Source organism: Bicyclus anynana, chromosome 18 (genome assembly GCF_947172395.1).
Source record: "Bicyclus anynana chromosome 18, ilBicAnyn1.1, whole genome shotgun sequence".
NCBI lineage: Eukaryota > Metazoa > Arthropoda > Insecta > Lepidoptera > Nymphalidae > Bicyclus > Bicyclus anynana.
In genome coordinates this window covers 3,360,576-3,376,954 of record NC_069100.1, presented here as the reverse complement: position 1 = coordinate 3,376,954, position 16,379 = coordinate 3,360,576, and the positions used below count along the sequence as shown (strand labels likewise).

The 16,379-nt window shown below is 36.7% G+C and overlaps 1 protein-coding gene across 1 annotated transcript in view; it reads left to right on the top strand.

Moving 5' to 3' along the window:
• Positions 1-16,379, top strand: part of LOC112056178 (uncharacterized) — a 69,224-nt gene that overhangs the window by 44,395 nt on the left and 8,450 nt on the right. Inside the window, exons 2-4 of the mRNA XM_024096551.2 lie at positions 2,994-3,184; positions 14,171-14,312; positions 15,476-15,666. Coding sequence (XP_023952319.2) covers positions 2,994-3,184; positions 14,171-14,312; positions 15,476-15,666 — 524 coding nt within the window. The remainder of the gene's footprint in view (positions 1-2,993; positions 3,185-14,170; positions 14,313-15,475; positions 15,667-16,379) is intronic.

Genomic DNA, 16,379 nt, shown 5'->3' with positions numbered 1-16,379 from the left:
ATTTTTATAATATGTAGTTATAGATATTTAGGTACGTAATTTTAATATTATTGTAAAACTTTATAAAATTGATTAAAAATTAACTAAATTACATTGTTTTTGATGACTTTTGATACAATGACTATGATGTTAAAATTAATAACTATGTAATACATGATTAATACTGTATTTATTATATAAATCAATATCTCTTATAGCTATACGAGTAGTTAAGTGTTTATATTTTATAGTCAATCAAGTAAATATTGTTAACGTAGAAATAGTTTTTAATTACCCTCGGTTAACCGTAAAAATGAACGAGTTGACTGCTTTCACTACAATATTGTTGGTGTAAAGCTAGACGCATACTTGATTACAGGTTCAAATACAAACTTTAAAAGAAGAACTGCAACCGTTGAGCTGATTATGCCAGAAAAGTACAAAAGAAATATAATCAATATCTATATCTATACTAATATTATAAACAGGTAAAGTTTGCAATTTTGTAACATTCATTGAAAGGGGTAATCCGCTAGTCCGATATATAATTTCATATACATATATTGGATTACTAGCGGACGAATTGGATTTAAGTTTTTCATAAATCCTGCGGGATTCTTGGATATTTTCAGGGTGAAAAATAGTCTATGTGATAATCCAGAGTAAAATCTATTTTCATTCCAAATTTCAGCCAAATCGCTTCAGTAGCCGCAGCGTAAAAGATGAACATACACACACACAAATTTTCGACTTTATAGTTAATTTTTTATTAAATATTTTTTTTTATATTGTCAAACTAAATATTGTTCTCTTCTCATAGTTTAAAAATACTCAGACCTTATTAATAGTTTTACTTATTGTAACGGAATTTCATTAAAATTACACGTAAAAATTTAAATTTAGTAGTAGGTACTACTAGTAGAACTTTTTGTGACATGGATCGTCTGGGGAATTACTAACGCCATGCTTATTTTAGCCGCCAAGCAACATTGTTGTGTTCCGGTCTGGTAGCCAATGTAATTGCAGGCACAATGAGACTTAACACCTTGTGACAGAAGTGTGCCAGTGCAGCGCATAATACTTAGTGTTCCTTATGTGACCCTTAAAATGTTCCTTATATGACCCATAAAAATGCTCCTTATAAAGGCGAAAGTTTTCTACTACTATTACTTTTTAGGGTTCCGTAGTCTCCACAAGGAACCCTTATAGTGTCCGTCCGTTCGCGGTTTAGCGCAGAGACTATTACTACTAGAAAGCTGTAAGTTAGCATGAGTAATGAGTATGTAAATTAAAAATGTGAACAAAGTCTTAGAATAAAATCTTGAATATTATAAATCTTAGATAATATAAAAAGGAGATGGTCCATTTCAGGTCCACTCTTATACCCCGTATCATTAAAATTTAAAAAATACAAGGATCTTATTAAAATTTATTGAAGTGAATAAATGTAACTAAATAAAAATAAATAAATTAAATTAAAACCCAAGTTTTTGAGTTATATCAAGATGGCGCCCCTAAAGCAACTATTACATGACAATTGACAGCAAACGTCAAATCGATTACTGCATTGAAAACGTCATCTATCCGCCATTATTACCTACCCTCAATAGTGTTGCATTTCTTGGGAGATAATGAATATTATTTCGAAAGAATTAAAGTAAATTCGTAGATTTGTATAATCAAAAATAGTTAAAAAAAATATTTTCTTTTATTACCGCTAAGGTACAATGACTGGACCTGGGCTCCTTCTCCTTTCGACCATCTCCTTTGTATTTTAAAAACAGTTGCAAGATACTAAAACTAAGTAAACGTTCGTCGTGCCATATTTGGTCCGGCACAAAAAATGTGCGCGTGCCTTTAAAGTTGCCTGACTTGCGATATAGGAAGTCGCTTTCGATTTCTAATAACAACTATCCAAACAAATTCTCCAATCTTAGATAACGTGTTGGCATGCACTTATATGTCTCTTGCTTATGAGACGATCTGTTGGTTAGAGAGAGATAGAATCACATTATTAGTGTCAGTCCATTTTAATAAAACCCACCACGCTGTCCCAATACGACTAACATGAATGTTTTATTTTTTTAAAATCTCAGGAATATCTAAACTAATATCATAAAGAGATATACGATAATTTTTGTTTGTTTGTTAAAATTTAACTCAAAAACTATTTATGATGATGATGATATATTCCCACGGGACCGGGTAATACGCGGGTAAAACCGCGGGGCGTTTGCTTATCAAAAATATATTTATGTATAATAGTACCTAATGTAACATTTTTAAACGTAAACAAAGACGTCTAGTAGGTACATTTACTGAACGTTCTTGTTTACGTTTTAAAATACAATTAAGTTTAAAACAATTGGTCATAACACAGAAATATTACCTATTTTATGTAAATTTTCCATTAAAGAATATAAGAATAAATTATTTTTATTCATAATAGTTATTTTTGTAGCCTCATTTTATAAAATAAATATTATAATTGACTGACTGACTGACGAAACAGGGACGGGATCAGGGTCCTTTATAATAAGTATATAGGTATTATATTATTTTGAAGTTGTGGTTATAAGTATAGCCGAATACTTAAAATTTAAGACTATTCCAGAATGTTTTTAAAACTAAGTACCCAATTATTTATGCGCAGTTCACGAACAAGCGTTATTAAAAATAAATGTATAAATTAGCGCTTAATAAAAATCTTGAACTTATCAAGAGATAAGCTAATAAGAGGTTTCATAGGTATTAAAAATGTTAGCCGTAAGAGAATAATTTTCATTTAAACCATCTGTGCAAGTTTATTTACATCTTTGTTATTTTAATTAATTTAACTTCTTTTTATTATAAAACACGGCTAAAACTCACGTGTTACATCATCGGAGTATGCCCGATTAGTTTCGAACCCATACGGGGCCCTTAGTCATGAGCTGGTTCTTGCAACGGCACGACCCAAAAATTAATATTAAATGTTTAAATTCTAAAATTAACTTCTTTTTCTTTGTCTCCAGGCAAACACCTAGTGTTCACAACAGACCCTGAATCGGTGAAGGACGAATTTGCGTTCGACAACCCTGGCTTCAGACAAGAAGAGAAGCATTGGCAGAACGAAGCACCGACGCTGCCTCTGGGAGGCAAAGCTCACGCTCTACACGCGGAGTTTACTAAACCGGAGCAGAGTAAAGACGATTCGCATTTACAGGTAGGCAAAATATATTTTTCACTACTCTTGCTCAAAAAACATTGTCATATTACCACTCCACAGCGGGGCTAAACAAACTTTTCAGCCTCTAGGGGTTTAAGTATTCGTAAATATTTTAACCATACTAAAATAATGACCTCTGTAAAACGAAGGAGGTTTTATTCGTAAATAAAATCACCATAGGTTGGTACGAGTACATAATATAGGGCCCTGATTGTTTGTTAAAAATTTGAAATTGGAACGAAACGCGTTCTTGACTGTGGAATTCGTATATTTTTTTTATTTGATTTTTAGTGAGTTGCGAGCTGCATCGGCAAAAAGAATTTTAACATTGAATACTGTATTGAATTATTTTATTTTCTTGCAATCGTAGTGAAAAGTATAATGTAAAAAATTTTAATAAAAAAAATTCAACCGACTTCCAACTCAAACTTTAACTAAAAAGCAAAAAATAACATCCTACCTATGTGCTACCTTCTGATCAGTTTGAAGGCGGTGCCAAGCCAGTGATGTTTTAATTAAACACGTTTAAACTACAAAATTTATTGGTTCTTTCAGAAACAGCTTTAATTAAAACACGACACTGGCTTGGCACCGCCTTCAAACTGATCAGAAGGTAGCACATAGGTAGGATGTTATTTTTTGCTTTTTAGTTAAAGTTTGAGTTGGAAGTCGGTTGAATTTTTTTTATTAAAATTTTTATTTTTTTATTTTTAGTGTTAGCATACCTACTGCGTGTGTACAGTCACAACCTATCTAAGTGGAAAGTTCTTATCAATACAAAATTATCAAGTCCAAACACAAGGTAGCTACTGTGAGCCGTCGAGGAGCTCTCTTCACTGTGCTTCGTCTTCATCGCCAGACCCTTAATACAGTCACATTCCATCTAGGTGGAAAGTTCTCATCAATACAAATTTATCAAGTCCAAACACAAGTTAGCTACTGTGAACCGTCGAGGAGTTCTCTTCACTGTCCCTCGTCTTTATCACCAGAACCTTAATACAGTCACAATCCATCTAGGTGGAAAGTTCTCATCAATACAAATATATCAAGTCCAAACACAAGGTAGCTACTGTGAACCGTCGAGGAGTTCTCTTCACTGTCCCTCGTCTTCATCACCAGACCCTTAATACAGTCACAACCCATATAGGTGGAAAGTACTCATCAATACAAATTAATGAAGCCCAAACAAAAGGTGACTGCTGTAAATCCTTGACGAGTTCCATCGTCTGTGTTTCGGCTCCATCATCAGACCAACTCCAAACCTTCATAAAGTTGTAGTGGCTTAAAATACCTTATGGAAACACTAACAAACGCACTAGCCGTCTCTACAACTTTCGAAAGTTCCCCTCAATTTCTCCAGGATGCCATCATCAGATCCTGACATGAAAAAAATGGGACCACCCTGGAAGTAAACCCTACAAAACAAAAAAAGAATTTTCAAAATCGGTCCATAATTGACGGAATTATCGCTGGACATACATAAAAAAAAAAAAAAAAAAAACATACATACAGCCGAACGTAGAACCTCCTCCTTTTTGGAAGTCGGTTAAAAACGCGGGGCTAAACACATTATAAATTCGGTTTCTATTTAGCGGCCCTCGCCTTACGGTTCGTGGCCTAAAAATGCCTCGTACATAATGGATCTTTTTAGTCCCTAGTATAACAACTTGCTATTGTCTTTTTTAACCCCCGACGCAAAAAGAGGGGTGTTTTAAGTTTTACGTGTCTATTTGTCAGTGGCACCATAGCTACCGAACGGATGATGCGATTTCAATTTAGTTTTTTTTTTATGAAAGGTGACTTATGTGGGAGTGTTCCAATGAAAACCTCAATCGGCTCAGCAGGGAATCGAACCCAGGACCTCCGACTTCTAAGTCCTAAATGATGTTTTAGAAACGTCATAGAGATCTCTTCACCATAGGTGGAACCTCTTAGTAAAAAATCTCTCGGGTATAAAATACTCGGTTGTTCATTCACTTTATCTACAGGGGTCGCCAAATGGCGGACCGCAGTCCCCACCCGGTCCACCGATCGATTGTGTGCGGACCGAAAAAATATATCCTCTGCCCAATTAATTTTACTCCAAACTTCAGAAAGATAATCAGCAACAAAAAATGACACTTTTCTCATTGATAAGTAAATACCTTTGTAATTTCCGTAATTACCTTTTTTAATAAATATTTTTTATATAAAATGTGTAAACCGCGAAGGTCATTTCATTTCTTTAATGGACCCCGCGCGAAACTAATTGGTGACCCCTGCTCAATCACTACCATCACTATGGCTTAAATCAGAGTTCCCCAAACTTTTTTGTGTCGTAGACCCCTTGCCATGTTTTTCCGTGTTAGGTAGACCCCTACTTAAATAATATTGATTTCCTGTAAACTTCTAACTGTAGTGAAGTTTAGTGTTAAAAACTTAAAATAAAAACACATGTTAATTTATACACTAATCAATAAATAATTGAATTTAGATTAAAACTACTCAAAATCAAATTTTATATCTGTTATGTTTATATACGTAACATTAAATAAACATGAAATAAACTATAAATAAAATAACATAAGCATTATATCAATAATCTTTATGTAAGTAAATAGGTACTATCAGTGTATGTGTTAAGATCCACTATCGTGGACCCCCATTTTCATTTCATGGACCCGCAATTTTTTTTTCGCTGACGTAGACCCCTAGGGGTCGATATACACCACTTTGGGAATCTCTGGCTAAAATGTTTATAAAGCATCGTAACATGAGACCGTAAGATATCATACGATCCCAAACACCTTTCATAACACCGGCGACTATTTCGTCGAAACGTTAAGGCATTCCACGCGAAAACCGGCTCCGACGAGCATTCCGACGGCATTCCGACCGTACGCGTAGCGAATTGATCCCACTCGTGGCATGCCTTCCTAATAGTGGCATGTCACAAATCGTGGGTTATCAGTGTGTCTAGTGGGTGTTTTCAATATTTTCATACTGTTATTATCGCGTTAACGTAAACGCGAATTTGTAATGAATTAAACAGCGCCATCTAGTAGCACTACTGCACAACTGTTTCAATTCCATTTAATCAAACTGTCACTAGGCTCACTGATGATAACTGTGGACATCTTTATACTATATTATTAATATCTTGTGATGTTATACTATTAGATATGCTACGTTGCGTGCCTACAAAATCAACGTACCTAATAAGAAAATAAATAGTTTAAAAACTAAAAAACACGCTTGATACCCATACCATATTTGTATTTCAAATAGCCTTTCCGCCATATTGGATTTAAGTCTCGTGACTATTTCTTTCGTATTCCTGACAGCAAATACCCTTTCATTTGATACCCATATCAGGTGCATGTCAAATATCCTGTCCGCAATCTTGGGGAGGCTGCCATATTGGATTTGTAATGACGTTTCTTAGCTAGTCATGTATTGTCATCAGAGCCCAGAGCGTGTGCAAAATTTCATCCTAATCGAAGATTCAGGGTCAAATTTAGATTCCAAGATTTCCTTACATACATAGTTACTTACAAGTAAAGCTAATTACGCGTTAAAAAGTTAATAATTATGTGTTAAAAAGTGATCCGAATTTAGCGACTCCACTGAGCTTTAGCTTAGATATTTATGTACATATAGGTTTTAAGCGTCCTGAACACAAAACCCGACATACTAGGCAATATTTAGGTATTATTTGTTTAAATAACCTACGTTGTTTTTGTTATTTCTAACATGACTAAATGGAATTAAGACAACTAGCCACTTTTGTCCGTCTCAGTTTCGATGTTTCGATGCGCTAGTGTTGGTGACGTTTCTAATAGTATAAAATCTTTGATTTCGAGTAGTTTCTGAGAATCTATACTAATATATAAAGCTGAAGAGTTTGTTTGTTTGATTGAACGCGCTAATCTCAGGAACTGGTCCGATTTGAAAAATTCTTTCAGTGTTACATAGCCCATTTATCGAGGACGGCTACAGGCGTCAGCTAGTACATAATATTTTCTAAATTAATAGTTATTACTAATAATAATTACAATTATTACTGACAGTCACGATATTTCTTACTCTCAATTTTTTTTAATGGCAGTATAAATATAATTTACTAACGATAGGCGATAGCAATTTATTGATATCTATTATATTCGTGATCAATGGCTTGGCAAAGTCAAGGATTATGTATACTTTCACTAGTTTATTAGTTACTAGCGGACGCGCGAGACTTCGTTCGCGTGGAATTTAGTTATTCACAAATCCTTCGGGAACCATGGACTTTTCTAGGATAAAAAGTAGCCTATGTTAGTCCAGACTAATCTATCTCTATTTCAAATTTCGGATGATTCGGTTCAGTAGCCGAAGCGTGACAGAGTACATCATCAAACATTCATATCATCAAAATCATCAGGTTTTCGCAAATCTCGTGAATCCATGTATTTTTCCGGGTCTATGTGTTAATCCATAGTAAAATCTATTTCCATTCCAAATTTCAGCCAAATCGCGGCGTTAAAGAGTTACAAACAAACATACATACATACAAACTTTCGCGTTTATAATATTAGTAGGATAGAGCTAGTGGTTATTTTGAGGAACTTAACTGACTGTCTTGGACTGGAAGTTACATGATGCAAGTATTACTATTTCTACTTTTTAATGTCTACTACTATTATATTTATAGCAGTAATAGCCCAGTGGATATGACCTCTGCCTTCTGAGGGCGTAGGTTCGACTCTGGTCCAAGGCATGCACCTCTAACTTTTCATATATGTGCAATTTAAGAAATTAAATAAACTTCTCAATCGGTGAAGAAAAAACATCGTGAGGAAAGCTGCGTACTTAAGAATTTTCTCAATTCTCTACGTGTGTCTGCCATTCCGCATTTGGCCAGCGTGGACTATTGGACTAACCCCTCTCATTCTGAGAGGGGACTCGTGTTCAACAGTGAGCCGAATAATGGTTGCTAATGATTAATAGGTACTTATTAAAGACATTGATTATTTTCTCATGTTTGTACATGAGTTAATAATAATTGCCAAGCCAAAAGTATAACATAAACATAAACACAAGGAAGTGAACATGAAACTCTGTGGTTAGTTTTTATATGAACAAAAAAGATACACTAAAAATAGGCCCCATTCAATAACGTACAAACCCACTACTATAATAATAAAATATCCATGTCTAATACTAATAAAAAATTTATTGATCAGTCAGCTGATTGGCACAAGGACAGTAAATATGTATATATGTATATTTTTAATTTTAATATACACTGTGGCGTGTCTTGTTGTTCACGAACAACATAGAGAGCGAAAGCAATGGGGGTGCCGAAGAGGGAATTTTTACTGTTTTGTTTTGCGGCAGTTGAACATATTAAGGCCTAGTTCGGCCTACTTTAGTATTTTAGTCGAGTACGAATAATTTTTGGATTTACCGCCCTAAAATTGTTCGTACTCGACTAAAAGACTAAAGTAGTCTGTACGGCCTATAAGAGATTATACCTTGCACGTTGTTAAGTAACTCCACCAAGTACGAGCTCTTAAATACAAAAAAAATTAAGTAACTTCAAAAATACTCATCCAGTCAGATAACGATAAAGTGGATTAGTTGATAGCTAAAAGGTTTGCATTTCGAAAGTAACGTAATGTAATGAGAGGGTTCCAAAGTTACAAAATAAAACCCTTATTTTTCAGTATCCGAGCCACAAACGCGTTTAATTTTTTACTTATTTTGAAGGAAACAATTGCTAATATTTTCTGATAATTCCTGTAAGCCGAGGTAATTAAAATTGCCTTTAAAGTCTACAGTTTTTTTTCCCACCGCTGAAAGCAAAAAAAGTATATACGCCCATTTATATTTCCTATCATCTAATCTAATAAATCCCTATGAGGCTTTAGTAGCCGCAAATTTAGCATCATCTATTATTCTTGAAGACGCACACCACGCGGTTCTACCCGTATAGTTGCTTTTCCCGTGGGAATACGGGGAAAATTGACGGGGAGTTCCTGATGTCAGCCACTGACGATCAAGTAAGCTCACATGCCTGCAGCGCTAATTGACGGAATAAAAGTGATCGTATGTTGAAAAGCTGCAGGCTGAGCTTACTTGATCGTCAGGGGCTGACATCAAGCCTTACTATGAGGCTACTACAATGATTAATTATTATCATATCGAAAAATAGATCGTAGTAGGTTAGTTTACTTACTTACGTGGGTAGTGTTTCATATTTTTTTGCTAAACAGCAAAAACTTTTGACATGCACAATGGAAACCATAAAAACAATTGTAACAATAAAATATGTTCACACAGTTAAGTGTAGATACCTATAGCTTGTTTGTAAAAAATCGTAACCTTAAATATTTGATGAATGATTACTAACTTGTTCACACGGATCCTAAGTAAGAATAACGGTGATGTCATGAAGTTAGTGGCGTCGCAAACTGCGGTATTTTTAATAACAAACACAACATGAAATCATACTTTGAATATTTAATTTACACTATAGTATACCTATGCTTAAGAGCCGTGATAGCTCAGTGGATATAACTTCTGCCTCCTATTCCGGAGGGTGTGGGTTCGAATCCGGTCCGGGGCATGCACCTCCAACTTTTCAGTTGTGTGCATTTTAAGAAATTAAATATCACGTGTCTCAATCGGTGAAGGAAAACATCGTGAGGAAACCTGCATACCAGAGAATTATCTTAATTCTCTGCGTGTGTGAAGTCTGCCAATCCGCATTGGGCCAGCGTGGTGGACTATTGGCCTTATCCCTCTCATTCTGAGAGGAGACTCGAGCTCAGCAGTGAGCCGAATATGGGTTGATGACGACGATACCTATGCTTGGAGTTTCTCTGCGTGATCGAATCAGAAATACCATCAGATGATCCTTGCTTAAACAAAACACTAACTTAAAACCAACACCTGTTGGGTGGGTTTTAAGTTGGTGTTTTGTTTAAAGTCTGCCAATCTGCATTTGGCAAGCGTGGTGGACTATTGGCCTAACCCCTCTCATTCTGAGAGGAGACTCGAGCTCAGCAGTGAAAGACGCAGACGACGAAAACTAACACGCGTTGGAGCAGGTTTGGTGGGTTTGAACTCTAAATCTTGCTGACTGTGCAGTTAGTGCTATAGCTTGACAGGTTCGTTGATGATATGCGGGTGACGGGGGGAAAGACTGCGCGGATGTGAAATCGTGCATGCGGGAAAGTGACGTGCATCAGTCGTGGGGTTTTCGTTCATCGCTACACGCCCCCCGGCCTGCGTGGACCATCGAGAGTATTACGATCGAATTTACCAAGCTGTAGTCTGTACTAATATTATAATGACGAAATATTTCATAGGCTGTTGATTTTTTGTGCACTATTTTAATGAATTAAAATATAAACATATATATATATATATATAAATATATACTATATAACATGGGCTATATTTTATCCCAGTATTTCCACGGGAACGGGAACTATGCAGGATTTTAATGTGTTTTAATTTTACCCATCTTACTTACAAATAAATATAAGCGTTTCATCATTTAAATAATTAAAATAAATTATATATGCACACATATGGTAAACAGTTTTCGTGAGACTAAAATGCCTTACTAATAGCTATACCTACTGGTCGTGACATTCAACAAGGTTTTTCCTCTCCAATCAAAAGCCATTATTTTATATTGAGGCTAATTTGCTCTGAGTCATTTAACATTTTATGTTTATACGTAAATTATTTTGATTAAAAACAATATGTTAATGGCTTCATCGTTTTAAAAGAAATTAGTAAAATCTCAAATTATTTAGGTGAACATAATCTGACTTAATAACATGTGTGATAATTTTTTACACGCTTTATACGTATTAGCTTCATTTGTAACTATTGTATGTAAGAGAATCTTAAAATGTTAATTGACCTACTTCCCGGTCTTTAGGATGAAATTTTGCACACGCTCTGAGTTCTGATAATACATGAGTGGCTTAAAAACGTCATTACATTCCAATATGGCGGCCTACCCAATCACTTTAACTATGCAGGAAAGACAAATCTTATAATCGTAATTTGACCTACTTCCCGGTCTTCGTGTAGGATGAAATTTTGCACACGCTCTGAGTTTTGATGACAATACATGAGTGACGTCACTTGCTAATGTGCTGTGTTTCGGCGGCAAAAAATTTACGTAGATATTTTTTCATCTATACTTATAATAAATCTGTAGAGAGGTCAATTCTGTACATGAAATATATTTCCAAAATAACTATCAGGGGGTGATTAGTGATCGATACTGATGCCAAAAATGCAATCAGTAAAATTTTTGTCTGTCTGTCTGTCTGTATGTTCTTTATAGAAACAAAAACTACTCGACGGATTTTAACGAAACTTGGTACAATTATTCTACATACTCCTGGGCAGTAGTATACTTTTTATTACGCCACGATCAATAGGAGCAGAGCAGTGAAGAGAAATGTTGAGAAAACGGGAGAAGTTACTCAATTTTTTAAGCTTCCGTCGCGTGTACAGCCTTAATGGTTAAAGCTACATGGAAATCATGTATGACGGAAATGTTCTCCTTAAAATTATCTATAAAAACACAACAGCATATATATGTCTATCTTTTATGGTTGACTCACAATAACACGTGTAACTCCCGATAGCTTAGCAATTCGGAGCTTTCTAATTATATTTGTCTACTCTTATGTTTATAACACTCATCACTCATCCCTAACTAAAAAAATTAACATTATTACCTATTCAATAAAAAAAGAATCACAAAAATCGGTAAAGAAACACCAAAGTTATACAAGAAATACGCTAAGCCATCGCGCGTGAATACTAATTCATGCTATATGGATTATTTTTGTGTAACGGTTGCCGCGCTCGACGCGACTCGCGGGGGGGGGGAGGGGAAATAAATAAAGAAGTGCAGCCTTAATGAGTAGGGTAGAGGTAGGGTAGGGTAGGATAGGGGTAGTTGAAGTTTACAACGACTTTCACGCGGACGAAGTCGCGGTTTTTACTGGTTATTATTGACGGGACAAAATAAAATATAGCTTATAATACTTCCATAATTCAGTTTAAACACTGTTTACAAAAGAGGCAAGTAACCTATTACCTCCATGATGATTCCAAGAGTTTGATAAGTAAAATAGTAATGGGGATGATGACTAGGTTTGAATATATTGATTTTTATGATACATTCGGGTAAATAAGGTCAATGTTAACTCATTTATACATAAAAAGCAAAGATTGACTGGATATTTGCAAAATAAATAAGATTATAAAATTTCAAAATCTATTAAAAATCTTTTATCGTAATTAGATGAAAATTCATACAGTTTTAGCTTCCATAAATTAACATTCCTTACGTTTCCTTACATTCCTTACATTAAATGTGACATTTTTTAATAAATGAACTATAAACATAAACGCAGAAATAACAAAGTTATTTGTGATTTTGTTTAAACGCCCATACAAATCTAATGATCATTAATTGCCTACGACGTCATAAGTTCGTACCATTTAATATGAGGCGTTTTTCAGGGATCCGCCGCAAATCTGACCCTTTAAATCCCTGTAGCTCCGAAAGTAATGATCGCAGATACCCTGTTACTTTTACAAAATTGCTTTACTATTAGCATACTCTTAATTTATATACAACTAGCGGACGCCCGCGACTTCGTCCGCGTAAATTTCGATGTCAACTTTACTGCTACCCCTACCCTACCCTACCCCTACCCCTACCCTACCACTACCCCAATCCTACCCTACCCAACCCCTACATCTACCCTACCCCTACCCTACCCTACCCTACCCTAAGCCCACCCTACCCCTACCCTACCCCAAACCTACCCCTACCCTCTACACCTACCTTACCTACACCCTACCCCCATCCTACCCCTACCCCCATCCTACCCCTACCCTCCCCGTACCCCTATCTCACGCCTATCCTACCCCTACCCTACCACTTCCCTATCCTACCCGTACCTCTACCCTACCACTACCCTACCTCTACCCCTACCCTACCACTACCCTAAACCCGGCCCTAAACCTACCCTACCCCTACACTACTCCTACGCTTCCCTACCCGTACCCTACCCTACCCTGTAACTTCTCTATCTTACTCCTACCCTTAGCAAAATCGGTCCAGTCATTCGAGAGTGATGGTATGACCAAGAGAAATAGAGACTTCTATGCTAATAATATAAAGAGGTAAAGTTCGTGTGGTTGTAGGAGGTAATCTCTGGATCTACTGGACCGATTTGGAAAATTGTTTTACCAATAGAAAGCTACGTTATTTGCGAGTGTCATAGGCTATGTTTGATCCCCGTATTCACACGGGAACGGGAACTACGATAAGAAAGCGCCGGGCGTCATATAGCGGAATTTCGTCGTCTTTTAGAAATTTTGTATTATCTCCGAAACTATTTAAGTAATTAACATACTGTAAAGGGCAAATCTTATCTCCATAATATCCTTGTGATTATTAAATAATTTATTTTAATAAGGATTAAAGTTTAGTTGTATAAATAATGACGTAAACCTAAGTATATAAAATTAATAATTTTTAAAACACAACTGGTACTATATCTGCTAATATATAGAAGATAGATATATGGTGTCGCGGACTTTTTTGTAGAACTTTTAAAGATACATAAAGTCTCTATACATTAATTTCAATTTTACACAATAGTTAAGGCAGCGCATGCGAATAAGTCTGTTTAAGAGGAGTTCAGTCCGACCTGTATGACAAAAACTGTGATAACTCGGCGAATATATATGATACCAATATAAAATATAGCCTATAGCACTCCCCGATAATGTAGCATTCTACTGGTGAAAGAATTTTTAAAATCGGACCAGTAGTTCCGAAGATTACCCCATTTAAAAAATGTGACAAACTTACAAACTTACAAACTTTACCTCTTTATAATATTAGTATAGAAGTATAGATATAGATTAGTATAGATTTAAAAAACTGTCATCATCCCTAATTTCCAGAGAGCGCGGGTGCGGCGGGTGAAGCTATGGGCGCGAGACTTCACCGGGCTGGGCCTGACGTGCGGCGGCGGCGCCAGGGACGGAGTCTGCGTGCACTCCGTGCTGAGGAGCGGCCCAGCCGCCGCGGCCAAACTGCAGCCGGGTAAGTTATGTGCAGACCAGTGGATATGAGGTTCGAATCCGGCCTGGGGCATGCACCTCCAACTTATCAGCTATGTGCACATTAAGAAATGTCACGTGTGTCAAACGGTGAAGGACGACCTCCGTGGCGCAGTGGTAAGCGCGGTGGATTTACATGACGGAGGTCCTGGGTTCGATCCCCGGTTGGGCCGATTGGGGTTTTCTTAATTGGTCCAGGTTTGGCTGGTGGGAGGCTGTGGCTAGTTACAACCCTACCGACAAAGACGTACCGCCAAGCGATTTAGCTTTCCGGCACGATGTTGTGTAGAAACCGAAAGGGGTGTGGATTTTCATCTTAGATTGCATCATCACTTGCCATCAGGTGAGATTGCAGTCAAGGGCTAACTTGTAAAAAAAGGAAAGGAGAAGAGTGAGGAAATCTGCATATTTTTTTGTTTTTATAATAATATGCGTTTTTAGATTTCGAAGCGTTAGCGTTTGTAGAAAGAAACCGACGAGCCTTATAGCTACAGGTCCATGAATTTTTTCTCAGTTTACTATTAGTTCTTCCGCTTCTGCGGTCCTAAAGTAGCACATTTTATCACCATTGACAACCCATATTCGGCTCACTGTGGAGCATGAGTCTGTTCGCAGAATGAGATGGGTTAGGCAAATGGTCCACCACACCGGCCCAATGCGGATTGGCAGAGTTCACACGCAGAGAATTAAGAAAATTCTCTGGTATGCAGGTTCCTAACGATGTTTTTTCCTTGACCGTTTGAGACACGTGATATTTAATTTCTTAAAATGCACACAACTGAAAAGTTGGAGGCCCCGGACCGGATTCGAACTTACGTCCTCCGAATCGAAAACAGAGGTCATATGTGGCTGTGTCATATTTGGCTGGTGGGAGGCTTCGGCCGTGACTAGTTACCACCCTACCGACAAAGACGTATCGCCAAGCGATTTAGCGTTCCGGTACGATGTCGTGTAGAAACTGAAAGGAGTGTGGATTTTCATCCTCCTCCTAACAAGTTAGCCCGCTTCCATCTTAGACTGCATCATCACTTACCATCAGGTGATATTGTAGTCAAGGGCTAACTTGTACAGAATAAAAAAAAAAATGTAGGCTATCACGGCTTATATGTTCTGTAGTTGGATAATAAGCATTTTCCTTTATTGCAGGTGACAAAATCAAAAGCATAAAGATAGAGTTCAACGGAACGCCGCTAGAGGACGCCGTGGCGATTCTGTCGCTGGCGTCGCCTTACCCTGTGGAGTTAGCGGTGGTGGAGGGGGGGAGGGTGAGCGGCGACGGCTGGAGGGTGCACCATCCCCTGATGAAGAGGGCTGGCTCCACTGGCGACGTTAGCACGGTGAGTTAAGTCATCATCATAATTTTTTATTCTCTCGTTTATGTTTTATAGCTTTTTTAAATTTCTAACAATGTTACTAAATATCCAGAAATCTAAGAAATTTAAAAACATCCATCCCTCCCGGTGCGATGTTCCAACAATCTTTAACGATTTTCCGGATACGGTAAAGAATCTTCTAAAAGATTCTAATATACTCACGAACGTACATAAGCGGAAACTAAAGAATTATTTTTTGGGACAGCCTGTGTAGCGTCGCAGCACCGGTTCACTCACACTTTTATTTAACTACCCTATAATGATTATTCTTGGTATTTATCCTCTTCTGTTTGTTAATTACTTTTGTTCCTAAATATTGTATTATGCAATAATAACCAGTGCACAGTAAAACTAACTGTGGTTTGTGTTGCACTATGGTTAGGCTTAATTTAAATGTGTTTTTTGTTGAATAATAAATAAATAATAATAATAATGTATTTTGAGTACATAAGCAATCGGTGATCAGGGACCAGGGTTCCACAGTAGGAACCTCCTCACAATACGCGCCGTTTCAATCACTGCCTCTTGTATATGACCTTTGATCCGACAATCAAGCGTAATCTATATAACCATTGACAAAAACGACTATCAGTAGGCTTTTCTTTAATTAACGATGTTTTATATAACTAGCTAGTGCGAGTTTTAAATTCACCTCTATATTTCTCTTTCTGTAGTAT